At 32.9% G+C, this 14,975-nt stretch overlaps 2 protein-coding genes across 4 annotated transcripts in view; both read left to right on the plus strand.

Annotated features, from left to right (window-relative positions):
• Positions 1-8,307, plus strand: part of LOC111515552 (uncharacterized) — a 39,079-nt gene extending 30,772 nt beyond the window's left edge. For all 3 annotated transcript variants that reach the window (XM_074177543.1, XM_074177545.1, XM_074177544.1), the window contains exon 15: positions 1,100-8,307. In XM_074177543.1, the coding sequence (XP_074033644.1) occupies positions 1,100-1,426 (327 nt within the window). In that variant the 3' untranslated portion in view covers positions 1,427-8,307. The remainder of the gene's footprint in view (positions 1-1,099) is intronic.
• Positions 8,308-10,954: 2,647 nt separating this feature from the next.
• On the plus strand, positions 10,955-14,818 carry LOC111515551 (uncharacterized). Its single transcript, XM_074177546.1, has 7 exons — positions 10,955-10,984; positions 11,034-11,143; positions 12,462-12,543; positions 12,603-12,782; positions 14,198-14,303; positions 14,409-14,543; positions 14,600-14,818. Exons 3-7 carry the CDS (start codon positions 12,485-12,487, stop codon positions 14,681-14,683), a joined length of 564 nt encoding a protein of 187 aa, XP_074033647.1. The 5' UTR covers positions 10,955-10,984; positions 11,034-11,143; positions 12,462-12,484; the 3' UTR covers positions 14,684-14,818.
• Positions 14,819-14,975: the final 157 nt, after the last annotated feature.

Here is a 14,975-nt window from a genome sequence, read left to right on the forward strand (position 1 = left end):
ATATTAAATCCCTGTGAAGTTACTGACGATGACGAAGTAGTATTCAGTCCAACTGTAGAAAGTCCTTCATGACTAACCAATAATCCTCTTTAAAATAACGTGAGTTGGCGTATGTAGTTGTAACATATGCCTTGTAATCCAAAGATCGTGTGTTTAAATCCCATGGACCCTATAATTTTTTTTATTATCAGCAGTAACGTTATACAAAAAAATTTGTATGATACATTAGTTAAAAGTGATTTTATTTTGCTCGTGAGTTTGCTCTACTTGCTGACGCTCGTTTTGCAATAATCCCCACTCACAAAATAAAATGCCACTTTCAACACTTGTAGGTAAAACGTGAATAACTATTTTTCCACAAAAACGGCTTCATTGAGAAAACTTGACGATTTAGGTATAGGGACATGTATATCATCTTGAAGCATTTTTCACCATCTTTCAATTTATCAAGTAATATACAGGGGGTTTCATTTGAAAAAATGAACTTTCGACTACTTTTATGCACAATGGAAATAATAGTAATTTTATCACGCCCTGTATGATATGGAGTCGATTTCTTGGTGTTATTTGAATATATTGAGTTTGTCCAAACTATCATCAAAATATCAACTTTTCATGAATTGAGAGTACTGATCTACTTAATTTCAATTAAGGCTATGTTTTGGACCATATTTAGCACAATTTATTTTTTATCTCGAAAACAGATAGAGATAGGTATAGGACATTATCAACAAAAAAGTATTAAAATACCAGAGCGATTCCAAAAATGTATTAATATACGGGGTGTTCCATTTAAAAAAATAAAGTTGCTAGGACTTTTTGATGGAAGTGGCAACGCCGCAGTGCTGAAAATATTTTAGATCGATAGAACAGGTAGGGAAATGTGAGAGGTGAAATTTTCAGAAAAATCATGCTTTGCGTTTTCCAGAAACGTCTAACCTACCATGGACCGTGAGTCACGCTGTATATATATATATATATATATATATATATATATATACTTAGTTAAACCTGTAAATGTTTTTAACTGTTGGGTAATAAATAAAGGCTATTATTATTATTATAGGGTGATGAGAGTAAAACTCATTTTTTTTTTCAGACGCGAATACTCCTGCGCAACAACATGACTGACGCAGAGCTGAAGCTCGTCTTCGATTACTATCTCCATAAAGTCTCCTTGGGAAACATTCCACCTCTTACGGACGTGATCATTAGCATCAAACTGCCCCAGGGCTCGAACCCCAAGTATCCCCTGATCCTAATGAAACCCGTCCGGAGTTTTACTGACATCAACAAGGCTGTGACAGAACTGTTGCACCGCCACTACAACATCGTGGCTACGGAAGATGGCAACACTGGCTTCATGAGGATATCGGTCGAACAGCTGGGGAATTGGCTGATTAGGGAAATGTCTTCAAGGTGTTAGAGGTCGGGTTTGCCATTGTGAAGCCTAGCGGCTTGGGGGTTTGTGGATTTGTTCGTTTGCAAAGCGCGAATTTTGGGGCAAACAACAAGGAAAGATCGTTCATTTCGTTTTTAACTCGGAAAGAAGCAGGTGAATTTTGATGCATAGTAATTGAATAATTTTTATACAGTGAACTTTGATCAAGACGCGTTTCACTACATAGTAGTTTCCTCAGTTGAACTGGTACCTTAACCTAGTTTATATTCTATTTTATTGAAGTTACAGAGTTTGAACAGAGTGATCAACTTCTTTTTGGTCGTTCATTTGGGAAATTGACTGGTTTTGTTCATTCAAATTTCCAGTAAATCTAATAGGTTTAATTATTGTCCTTCATTTTCTTTATGTAATATTTTTTAGTCCATGTAGAAATGTAATTGTTCTCTAAAAGGTGACATGCTCAGGTGGAATTGTATTTCTCTAGTTGAAAACTCGTTTTGTGTTTTAAATTCTCGTTTTGAAATGTCTACATGTTCTTCCTATATAAACTTTTGGGCACGATCCACATGCCAGTTTGTAGACACCTGATTTGTTGTCCTTATCACAACAAATCGAACGTTGAAAAGGACAACAAATTAAATCTACTAACTGGCATGTGGATCATGCCCAAAGGTGTACATAGGAAGAACATCTTGAAATTTCAAAACGGGAGTTTTAGAACACTGAACGAGTTTCAAACTAGAGAACAATGATTCTTTCTACCTGTGCTTGCCACCTTCTAGAAGACAACAACAATTTCAACGAGAACTACGACATATTACACAAAGAAAATATGAGGCAAAAATTTTTCCTGGAAATTACACATTTGAAATGTGCAGTTGAATAGAAAAAAGGAAGAATGAATTTTGAATATTGACGTTTCAGTAATTACCAGTGTCCCCTTTTTTGAATGAAACTCTATGAATTGCTTGTTTGAATGTGATTGACGTGATTTGGTGAATGATACTAGGTTGGACTTTCTGTTGTCTGAATATTGACAGTTTTGAAATATATGAGAAAAAAATGGGTTTTTTAATGGAATTGCTATCGAAAATGAAAAGAAATGTTGAAAAACATATTATTGTGTTTGTAAATGATAATGTCAATAATTAAAATGTCAGTTATATGCAGACAATAGAATTTAAAAAAATATTCGACATCAAAAATAAAATTTCCTATAAAACTGGGCTGTATATTTTTATATGCCTTTCTTAAATTGTTTGTATATTAGTGGAATGTTCCTCATTATTTAATCCATTTAATAATTTATTTCTAGTACGGATCACAATAATTTATTTTGTTCGCAAATTAGCGTTATTTTGCTTTGATATTTTGTATATACTCTTTGTTTATTTATTCTCATTTTTTATTTAATTACTATCGTTAACTCATCTAAATATTTCGATCGTGTCATTTTTATTTGAATTTATTTATTTGAATTTATTTATTGAATTAGGATTCCCTAATATACAGGTTAGCTAACTTAAAATATAATATAATCAACAAAATTTATATGAATGATACAATTTTATATACGTACATTATTATTTTATACATTTTTTTTTTCTCATAAACTTCAAATCTGTTGATACTTTCATATAATGGAATCAATCTCAAATTTAATTGCGTTTCAATATTCCAAATAATCAGATCTTTTTTTTTTTGGTGAAAAAGCTTTTTGGGTTTAAACTTTTTCTTCAGTATACAAAAAATGTGGGAATCTTCCAAAGAAAATGAGAAATTCTTCATTACTCTCGTGCATTTCAAAATGATCTAGTGTCATGTAGCGATCACGACAATTTCAGATGGTTTTCATATATTCTATGGCCGTTTTTCTGGCCTTCAAAATCCGATAAGTGCGGTGTGTTCTTCGAAACTAGTTTCAATGACTCACTTAGACTGGCCTATATATTTTTTGTCACACTTCTCACAGCTTACTTCATATATCCTCAACCTCTTGTTTTTCGGGTTACCTAACCTCTTGTCTTTGGGGTGGGCAATTTGTTGAAGTACCCATTTCAACAAATGTAAGGTAGCCCTAAAGACAGTTTGTTCGAAAATTAAAAGTCGGGGATGTATGAAATGAGCTGTGAGCTGCGACGAAAAATACATCGGTCAGACTAGCCGAGCTATTGAAAATCGATTCAAAGAACACATAGCACATATTCGATTTTGGAGACCAGAAAATTGTAGTATCGCTACATATGGGTATATGACACGAGATTTTTGGACGCCTTCGATAGATAGTTTTTCGCCAATTTCTACACCGATTTCTGCTGGAAAGTGTACTCTTTTAGATAAAATAGAGAGATTTCTCCCTAAACGTGTTTGTTTAATAAAATTTATCATTCTTGGAGAAACATAAAATTTGAACTGAACTAAGAGAAATAAAAATCTAAGTTATAATAAGAATATACAAATGAAAATGTCTAGTTCAATTCAACTTTCAACTAACAAACTTTAGTTTCTCCTGATGTTGTTGTGTTTTGTTTTTTCTTACTGAAAGTTAACGTGGAAATATTTGAAAATGAAAATTAGTTTTTGGTTGCTTTATATTATTGCAAATTTGCATTTGATTTGGTTTTTTATTCCCTTTACGATCGTTATTTAATTTTGGTTTATATTATTTTTTAGTCTAGACTTTTGGTTTTTTTTTTTGGATTTCTTCGAAATTTTTGGCATTTTTATGAAAAAACAAAAATCCTTTTAATATTTATGACTCTGTTAGGTATGTCAAAAATAAAAATTCCCATTCTCCAAACTGTTTCCATGTAAATACAGAAAACTTGAAAAGAAATAAAGATTTCATATGAATTTCTCCAAAATGTTATGTTTTTTTTGTTCTTTCAGTTGTTAATTATTTTTTTTTTAAGTTTTGATACTTTTTAATTTCTTAAAAATCGATGTTTCAGAACCTGAAAAATATTTAGTTTACAGATTTACGACATTTTCCCCCTAATAATTTTTATCTCTACCTTCTGTTACTGGCATTATTATTTATCAGCTTTTTTCTCAACACCGCACGTCATCCCATTTCTTCTAGTGCAATTATTTTACTAGTTTCAAACGTCCAGTATAGGTGAGTTTCGTCAGTTTTCACAGTCATTCCAAAATATAATTCATCGCCAGTTTGTTTACATATGATATCCTCAATTTGGTCTATCTCAGGAATATTGGGGTTAAAAGTTTTTCTCTGTTCCAGAGCTTCTTCAAGTTTATATAGTGCACCATTTTGAAAAACTGAGAAGGAATGTCCATTTTTTGTGATTAGTGTGTGTATTGGTTTAATAAACTTATATTTCTTCACCTTATCCAAATTTATCATCTTCTTTATCCCATATTCGGATGAAAGATTTATTGAAAACTGCAACGTATTTAGCTGAAACATTATCATAAATGACAGAAGAACTGAATTTGTCTTTGATTCGCCAACATGAAAGCTGTTTCTGGCCGGAAACCTTATATCTAATTGCAATATTTTTTCCTAATGTAGTGATAACTGTCCCTTTTTGTGAGAGATGAGTATAAATTGGCCGGATGTCTTTTCCATATATTGGAAAACTTTTCTATGTTGCTCTACAGAGATTACTCTAAGGCGTCGAGGAGTCTGTTGTTACATTAAAATCAATCGATCCGAAATATGTGTTATTTTCAAAACTTCAATGCATATTAAACAAAACTGAAAATTTCTTTTTCTTCCGCATTTGAGTCTAATCGTGATTATCCAAGAATTGTTCAAAAGCCGAAAAAATGCTCGATATAGGTGTTTCATATTTATCGTACAATAATTTAAAAAATACACTTCAAAGTGAGATTTACACTTGACACTTTACAAAACCGCAACAGGTGTTTCGCTATACAATGGCATCTTCAGGCAATGTTATAATGGATTTTCAGCAAGTATGTAGCATAAATATAAAAGTATTGTTAAAATGTATTTAAATAATTGAGATGTTTTTAAGGAAACAAGATTTTTTGTAGAATACGAAATGCCTGTAAAATAACGAACAAATCCATAAATTCGCCCTGCTCATGTGAATCTCAAAATCGATTCCTCAAAGAACGTATTTTTAAGTTGAATGTTTATTTTAAAGTTACACGCGATACAAGAGTAGTATTTAAGTTTAACTGTTTTTTTTTGTACTTCATTTACTAGAAATTTTGAGAAACAGCTGCTCAAGTCATGCTCAGTTAGATAATTTCGTTTCGCGTGATGTTTATAGTCTTCGATGTCTTAATTTCACAGATTCAATCTGGAGGTTGTTACAAAACGAAAATGCCGATTCAATTTTGTTGTGGAACAGAAAAAATAGCAAAAAGTTGTCGAAGCCATTTTCAAGAACGGGAAAATATGGCTATACCGAGGTCTCAATCTTCCTACTCCTAGTAATGACACACTTTAAGGGTTCCGTGACTCGACGCCAGGGTCTCAATCTGTCCTCTTCTCGGTTATTGTCACTGTTTGTCGGTAGGCATGTGGTATGCGAATTGATCAAAAGAACTAGCTAGACATGCACCGTTGCCACATGATGAAGTGTCGTATTGAAGATTACAATGATTTCTTTGGCGTCAAATATTAAAATGGATTTGAAGTTTTTTCATTTAGAATTGAGTGATTTGTTTCTATGTAAAATTATGACTTTGAAACTGTGAACCCCCTGTATACCAATGGAATCTCAGAAAAGAAATCTGATGGGTATAAACTCAATGTTATTTTAGGAGTGGGAAGTTATCTACAAAGAATTACTTTGGGGCGATGGAAACTTGAATATTGAACCCTGTGATGGTTTTAAACTGAGTGAATCTACAACACACAAGTTGGTGTCATTTGGAAGTGTACTTTATTGAGGGCTAACTTCTTAGTCTATTTATAGCTTTAGAGTGATCATTCACACTCAGTCTATAAAAAAAGTTAACAATGAACTCTTTTGAATGGGACCTTCGTAGCTGTTCATAGTCCTCATCCCACACTCTGCTGTTTCCAAACTCTTGAAAGCATCAGAAAGTCTGTTGTCATGTACCAGTCTCAACAATTTGAACCACTGTTTTTCCATTCTATAACCTCTCTCAAAAAATCTTTAATACACTCTGTTATCAATTACTCTCCTAAAATTAGCGAGACTACAAGTGAAATTTCACTGTCTAGATATAAATAGGGTAAGTCTGACATATTCTGTTTATATCTACAGGGTGAAAATTCAAATTTAGTCATAGATAAGTGATTTTTTGGTAGATCTTGCTGATTTTAAGAGAATAGTTGATAGAATGATGAAGAACGTAATCTTTGTAGCTTCTTATAGTTATCATGCCACACTTTGATGTTTCCAAACTCTCGGAAGCATCGGAAAGTCTGTTGTCATTTACTAATCAGTGCTTTAAATTGTTGAGACAGGTATATCTTTAATACACTCTGTTATCAATTACTCTCTTAAAATTAACGAGACTAAAAGTGAAATTTCACTGTCTAGATATAAATAGGGTAAGTCTGACATATTCTGTTTATATCTACAGGGTGAAAATTCAAATTTAGTCATAGATAAGTGATTTTTTGGTAGATCTTGCTGATTTTAAGAGAATAGTTGATAGAATGATGAAGAACGTAACCTTTGTAGCTTCTTATAGTTATCATGCCACACTTTGCTGTTTCCAAACTCTCGGAAGCATCGGAAAGTCTGTTGTCATTTACTAATCAGTGCTTTAAATTGTTGAGACAGGTATATCTTTAATACACTCTGTTATCAATTACTCTCTTAAAATTAACGAGACTAAAAGTGAAATTTCACTGTTTAGATATAAATAGGGTAAGTTTGACGTATTCCGTTTATATCTACAGGGTGAAAATTCAAATTTAGTCATAGATAAGTGTTTTTTTTAGTAGATCTGGCTAATTTTAAGAGAATAGTTGATAGAATGATGAAGAACGGAACCTTTGTAGCTTCTTATAGTTATGATGTCACACTTTGCTGTTTCCAAACTCTCGGAAGCATCGGAAAGTCTGTTGTAAAGTACTAATCAGTGCTTCAAATTGTTGAGACTGGTACATCTTTAATACTTTGTTATCAATTACTCTCTTGAAATTAACGAGACTAAAAGTGAAATTTCACTGTCTAGATATAAGTAGGTTAAGTCTCAATAGTCTGTTTATATATACAGGGTGAACATTCAGATGTAGTCATAGATAAGTGATTTTTTTATTTCAGTAAATCTCGCTAATTTTTAGAGACTAGTTGATAGAACAATCAAGAACAGAACCTTTGACTTCTTATAGTTATCTTACCATACTTTGTTGTTTCCAGACTTCCATTGAAAAGTCTGATGAGGCACAATTCAAAGCTTTAACAGTTCACAAAGTATCAAGATTGGAGAAAAATGTACCGTCCACAAGTAGTTTATGAATCATTCAACAAATTGGTTGATGAAAAATGTGTTGCAGATTTCTTAAATGTGATTCATTTTCATGGGTGATTAATGAATGAGAATTTACTAGGGCTTGACTTGGGGCAGCTGTAAAAAGTGAAGTTTTTCGTTGAAACACTGAACGAATATATTATTTCATGTTAAAACCGACCTGAATAATTCAAAGCTGTTTGCTTCATTTTGTTTTAGAAAAATCAATAGTTTTAATTTGCCATTTCGCTCTGTGAATTTCATCGAGGGTCGAATTTTCCTGTACATATTTTGAATGATATATCCATTTTATCTCGTTTTTCTTTTTTTTGTCGTTCATTGCTTTTTGAGCCAAAGTGGTTGTTGGAGAAATACATTATATTAATGTTGTAAAAAGATGTTTTTGTTTTCTATTATATATTTTTATAAACATTGTCATATTTTAAATAAACAACCAGACTGCCTCTTTTCTTGATGACTGTCTGTTTTTTATTTCGATAGTTTTCATTGAACATTTTGAATAAACAGGTAAGTAGAGGGGATATTAAAATAATACTGTAATTAGTCACGTTTATAATAAAATAAAAATGTATAACTTTTATGATAATTACTCGGTTTTATGTACTTGCAATGATGACAAAGAAAACTTAACTGAAGTATCTAAGTTTAAGCATATTAATAACTAACAAATAATTGAAATGAATCACAGTAAAACAAAAACACTAATGAGATTTATGTAATTGTGATTTTCCACCGACAATACTTTGTAGTTGTGGATCAATTTTACTTGTACCAATTATCAAAAGAGATTTCAGATGCTCATCGGTTAATTGAGATCTGTAAACATTCTTTGTGTACTTCATCTTGGAAAACGTTTTCTCACACAAGTAAGTAGTACCAAAAACAGAAAACAACCCGCGATAAAATTTATGCAATTTATCAAATTGTTCCAGTGGAAGACTCTTATAAAATTCCAACAAAGATGAATTTTGATATTTGTTCTTAAGCATATCACTGCACCGTAAATCAATAATTTCCATTTGGACTTCCGGAGCCAGGGTTTCAATGTCAGAATCAAAACGATTTTGAAAAAGCTTAATTTCATTCGAAATGACATCAAAATCTGAAAAACGAGTATCAAAATTTATCTTCAAAGCACTCAAAGTTTCGATTACAAAATTGACGGGAAATTCAGTCTCTGTAGTGTGGCTGAATATTTCACATGTTTCAAAATGTGTGAAACATTTTTTACGTAATTGCGATTGAAATAGTATCATTTTCTGCCTGAAGGATTTGATATTGGTGTATAAATCAGGGAGAAGTTGATTTTCTCCTTGCAATCTCAAATTCAGTTCGTTCATATGATTTGTCAAATCGACATAGAAGGCTAACTTCCACATCCATTCACTATTTTCTAAATCGGCAAAAGGGCGCTGCTTCTCATTTAAAAAAATTTCGATCTCTGCTCGAAGTTCAAAAAAGCGCTTAAGGACTTTTCCGCAACTAAGCCAGCGTGCGGCAGTATGATATGGTAAATAATTTTCTCCAATCTGTTGAATAAACTCGCGGAATTGTCGGTGATTCAGCCCAGTGGAAATGATGAAGTTAACAACTGATAAGACTGGTTTTAGAACTTCAGACATATCCAAACATTTTCCACACAATGACTGTTGATGAATGATATAATGTAAGACTAATGGTTTTGAACCACCATCATTTTCTACAGCCTTTGACACAAGTGCAACCACTCCTTTGTTTTCACCACACATATTTTTGTCTCCATCAGTTGTTATAGATTTCAAATTTCTCCATCGAAGGTTCTTTTTATTATTGTCATTTTCAACTCCCTTAAAAATATCTGCCCCAGTTGTCGTGCCGTGAATACTATCAATATCAAGAAGTTCTTCATACACTTCATAGCTTTTATTTACTCCGCGAATAAAAATCAACACCTGAGCAGTATCTAACACATCCGTTGACTCATCCAATGCTAGAGAAAACCACTCATGATGTCCATTTTTGTCAGACAGTTGAGATGATATATTTTCTGCGATGTCATGCACCCTCCGAGCCACGGTGTTTGCTGACAAACACATTTTTAAATAAATTTACCTTTTCGGAGCATATTTCTTCGGCTACTGCAATCAAGCATTCATTTATCATTTCTCCATCGGTGAATGGTTTACCAAGTTTTCCGGTTTCAAGAGCCACACGAAAGCTGGCGAGAGTTGCAGACTCTTGTTCAGTATTCGCTTTGGTAAACAAAGATTGCTGCTATTTGAGTCAGCGTTTCAAAGCTTCAAATTTTTTCTTTCGCAAACTTCCTGTATACTTGGAGTAACTTTGAAGATGTTTCGATTCATAGTGTCGTTTAATGTTGTAGTCTTTGAGAACAGCTATACTTTCATTACAAATTAAACATAGCGCCTTATTATTGGACTCGATCACAAAATATTGAAAGTTCCATTTTTCTTGGAACGTTCCGCATTCACTGTCGATTTTTCGCTTCTTTTCCATACTAACAAATCACACATAAAAACAATAAGTCAAATCAAAATACTTTTATTGACGGGTGTTACTTTATTTCACAATAGACAGTTTCGCTGCCTTCGCCTTTCCTACGCAGACTAACTCGCAGTTGCGCAGCTAGCCTTTTTATATACAATTATTACTGCCATCTCGAGGTGATCGGAATACACTAGCTAGAACCAGAACTTTCTCGAACCAACGCGCTAATTCCAAATATTTAATTACGCCTAATGCCACCTAGCGGGTAGCTGAAAAAGATAGTACATAGTACCACTACTCACTACTAGATGTCATTAAGTGTCACAATACACAATAATAATTGAAATGCAAAAAAGCGTAAGTTTGTTTAGGTCACGCACTTTGCGACTATCGTAGTCTAGAAATATAGTTAAGGGCAGAAATTGGCCCTTGGAATAAACTGAAAAAATCATTATGGCCCGAAGGCTTCAAAGTTTGGAGACCCCTGTTCTAACTTATCAGTATAAGCACGTGAATTGACAGTCAAATGGGAGACAAATAGTTCAATTGATTTGGACCTTTATCAGTTATCAGATTCGCTGTCTTCTGATAAAGCTAATTTCCTGATAAATCCAAAAACTCACTATTGTTTGAACGGTCGAGATGTAGGTAATGTATTCACAAACCGTAGACGGATTTTTTATTTGTTTTTTTTCAGGAATAATAGTATATTCGTTTTGGTGCTTGGCGTTCTTCACGCCGTTTTGGTCAGTGGAACTGTTAATATATGTTATCACTACAAAAAAAATGTTCCGGAATTATTAAATGGTGAGTAAACATTTCACACTTACACACAATCATCAAAGTAAATTACATGTTTATCCTCGATACAGGAGCGGGGATCACTTTACAAACTTTTACAGTAGATTCAATATTCTTTTATCAACTGGAGCAGCTCGAAAATTGTTTCTTCAGAGTTTATTTCAAGATCAGTCTCAAGATTCTTGAGTATTTCAATAGTCTTCTGCTCTACTGTACCATATTGCGGTAATTTTTTCCTTTTCCTTCATACTGAACAAATTATATCTCTCTGTTTCAACACAAGTTTTTGAATAGTATTTTTGTGGCATGATATTGATGTTGGATTTTCCCCGTGGGTTTACACTTATTGACAAAGCTTGTTGAAAAATCTGGTATGTATAGCAAGAAACAATTCAAAAACACAAATACCCAGAAACACAATTTGAGCAAAACTAAGTTCACATATCTAATAGATAAAATATAACAATAGAGAAAAAATTTAACAAAGTTCGTAGACAAAATAGTTTGTATAGTCCCTTTCAAAAAATGTAAAAAACAAATATACACCATTTGAACATAAGTTCACATGTTATGGCAGTAAAATAAGATATATCCCAATATAAAATAGAATGTAAAGTAGTGACACCTATAGGTGTCGATATAAACAACAGAAAAACACATATATTAAATCACAGCAAAGTTCCATTGTAATATTCATCTAGATTGTAGTACGCTTTTGTTGCAAGGGCATCTTTAACAAAGATTTCTGAACTTCTTATAGCTTTTTTCCTCCCTAATTTCGTAAGTATGTGATTATACAGCTTTTTACTTTCATAAATTAAAGAATACTTTGTCTGACTTGTTTTTGGAACAGGAAGATCTATTTTATTTTCTGTTACTTGTCGGATTATGTAATTTATATGTTCCGGAGTTCCAACCATATTATGTTTTTTGTAAATCAGACAAACAGTTTCCAGTATGAAAATACAAGTAACAGCAGGAATTTTTTCTCTCAAAAATAATGGTCTGCATGACTCACGCACTTCCACCTTGCATAAGTATCTAACTGTTCGCTTTTGCAAAACAAACACTGAATGAAAAAGTTGTTGACTGCAAAATCCCCAGAAGACAATACCATATCTCAGGTGGGACTCAATCACTTCAATTAAAACTTCAACTATCGCTTTACTAGATCGTTCCGCGTACTGTAACTTCTACTTGACTACATCTAGAACGGCAGCGAACATCCGCGCGCTCTTAGCTACGTCACAATTGGTTTATGGCCACCAGTGGCGGCCGGGTACATTTCCTTGGGGCATGATTTACTACATGATTTTCTTTTCAGATCAGCATAATGTATACTTGACAATGAACGACAGCATCTACTTGGGAACCCAGAGAGTGAATTTCACACATCCCGCGATAAGGTGATTTTTATTTTGAGAACATGGTAAATGTACAGGTAGAATGGTTTTTTTTGTTCTAGCCTGGATATACTCTTTGATAACCTGACGGTCAGTCACTTGACGAATATTAAACCTAGTATTTTTAACGAGAAGAAACAGATTCTCAACCTGACCTTTCCGCATATCTTTGCCGAAGGAGAGTACGATATGATGGGCAACATTGGAGATTTATTCGACATCTTTGGGAAGGGCCACTTTCGGTAATATTAATTTCAGCACTTGTTGAATATTGTAGTCTAGTGAAAAATTTCTGAATGTTATTTGGAAAGATACTCAAAGTATTTGTGATAGTTATGGATTTTTCATTTGTCTGAAAGCGGAAAAATATTTTAAAAATGAATTATATATGAGATCAAGTCACTAATCTTCGAGTCAAATAGACTGCAACCCAAATATCTGTAGGTATATTTATTTATTCGGTATAAACGAGTTGCAACGTTGTAAAAGAAACCTACATGTATAAAAATGAATTGAAGGGGTTACATTTTTAGGAGTGATTAATTTTTGGGAAAGAAAGTTTTTGGCTTTCTACTGAAATTAATCACTCCTATATATATAACCCCTAAAATTCAAATAAGATTCCTCTAGGCTGGGATTAAATCAAATAGGTGAATGAATGTCATTACGATGTCATCGATGACATAAGCAGATCAAGCTTATTCCGTGACATTAAAAATCGTAAGTCACCAATGAAGTGTGTGTATTTTATATAATGTTATCCAATTTGGTACTGAAGAGCCTTGGGGCAAGTGTCTTAAGGCGAAACATCGGTGTATACCAGTGAGGATGACAGTGTTCTATGTAAGTGCAATTTGTTACTATTCATTCAAAGTAGAACTCATGTGAATGATATCTAATTTTTATCCCACAACGAATGTTTGAAATACAAACTGAGTAGAGAAAAGTATCTTCGGTATAATTCAGTGTTCATATAGAAGTATTTGTTTCGAAAGAATTTTTTTCTTTCGTGTATTGATTATGCTATTTTCCTGCTCACGAATAGTATTCAACAAGAACTGCAGTGGCATGAACAGGATCAAACTGTTTGATCTTCCTCTTGAAGATGATCACTTGGTGATCGAAACACGTGTCGAGGTGTTAAAATAACGGTTTGGTGTTGGGAAAAAACCCCAGTAATAAACATTCATTGAGTTTAGGGAAACCATTTCTCTATTTCTTTAATTTTCAATGTAATAATAATATGTAATAATTTCAATAAAAATGTCAAGGCACTGTTTTCAATTAATATTCTTGAATCTATGATAGTTTTCGTAATTTGTGTATTACATGTGTGTTTTTACATGGTATGCTTCCGCAAATTTTGTATCTAAAGAAAACATTAGACATATGCAAGTTTGTTATTCGATTACCTAACTTGAAGTTAGCTCTACAGTAAAATACTGGATATCTGTTTGCAGTGAAAGCTGCAGAGAGACACAAAACAATTTCCGATTCTTGATCAGTATAGTTTTTTGTCAAAGTTAACTTCTTTCTATATTACATTTACGATGACAAATGTATTTCTTTTGGGCTTTTGTTATATCTATTACCTAACATTCGTTGCATCTAATGCTTATCAATTTTGCAACTCTCAACAGTTCTCATTTATTTACAGGGGTCGTTTGATTGACGTGTCTATCGCTTTGACTTTAGACTTTATTTTTAACTCGACATCAATATGTGTGCCTGCCACGTTGGATGTGAGAATAGGAAAAGTGATGGTAAAGAAAATATGTTCATTATTTAGTTTCAGAAATGTTTTCATCGAGTTGTACAAAGTACCTACACAGATTTTTTTTATCTACCTAAGCATATTTTTGTTTTAGCTCAATTTTAGCCACTTCATGGGCGATAAAGATATGGAAAAGCTGATGAATAAAGGTTTCAGTAAAATATTACCGGAGATCATTAGAGTGTTTTGGGAAGAAATGAAGGAAGGAAATGATCCTTCAATCGAGGAGGTTGAAACCCCGTCATAATATACGTACTGTATCTCTGATATTTTGTTTGTTTTCAGTGGATTAATTCCATCATCAATCGAAATCCAGCTGTATCATCTGTGATAGAGAAAATGATTCAGGAAAGCTCACAGGTTTCGTAAAAAAACCTATCGAGTTATAAGAGTTTCCTGGATGAGAAATTCAGTAGCAGTAGGAATGGGGTGTTGATTGTGTGTTTACATAGTTTCGATTTCGTTAAACCTATGACAATAAAGCAAAAATAGTTTATCTGCAAATATTTTCTAGAAACCTGTGTGTTATGAATATATCTATCATGAATACAATCAATGAATAAATCGATAATTTGTGTTACAAAGATTAGAAATAGTAAGTTGAAAAGTAAGGCCTCGTTAATCCTGTGATTACATGTCTCTTGAAGGTGTCTTGAGAGGG

Source organism: Leptinotarsa decemlineata, unplaced genomic scaffold (genome assembly GCF_025532065.1).
Source record: "Leptinotarsa decemlineata unplaced genomic scaffold, Ldec_3_MD MMD2_tig00002974_RagTag_RagTag, whole genome shotgun sequence".
Taxonomy (NCBI): domain Eukaryota; kingdom Metazoa; phylum Arthropoda; class Insecta; order Coleoptera; family Chrysomelidae; genus Leptinotarsa; species Leptinotarsa decemlineata.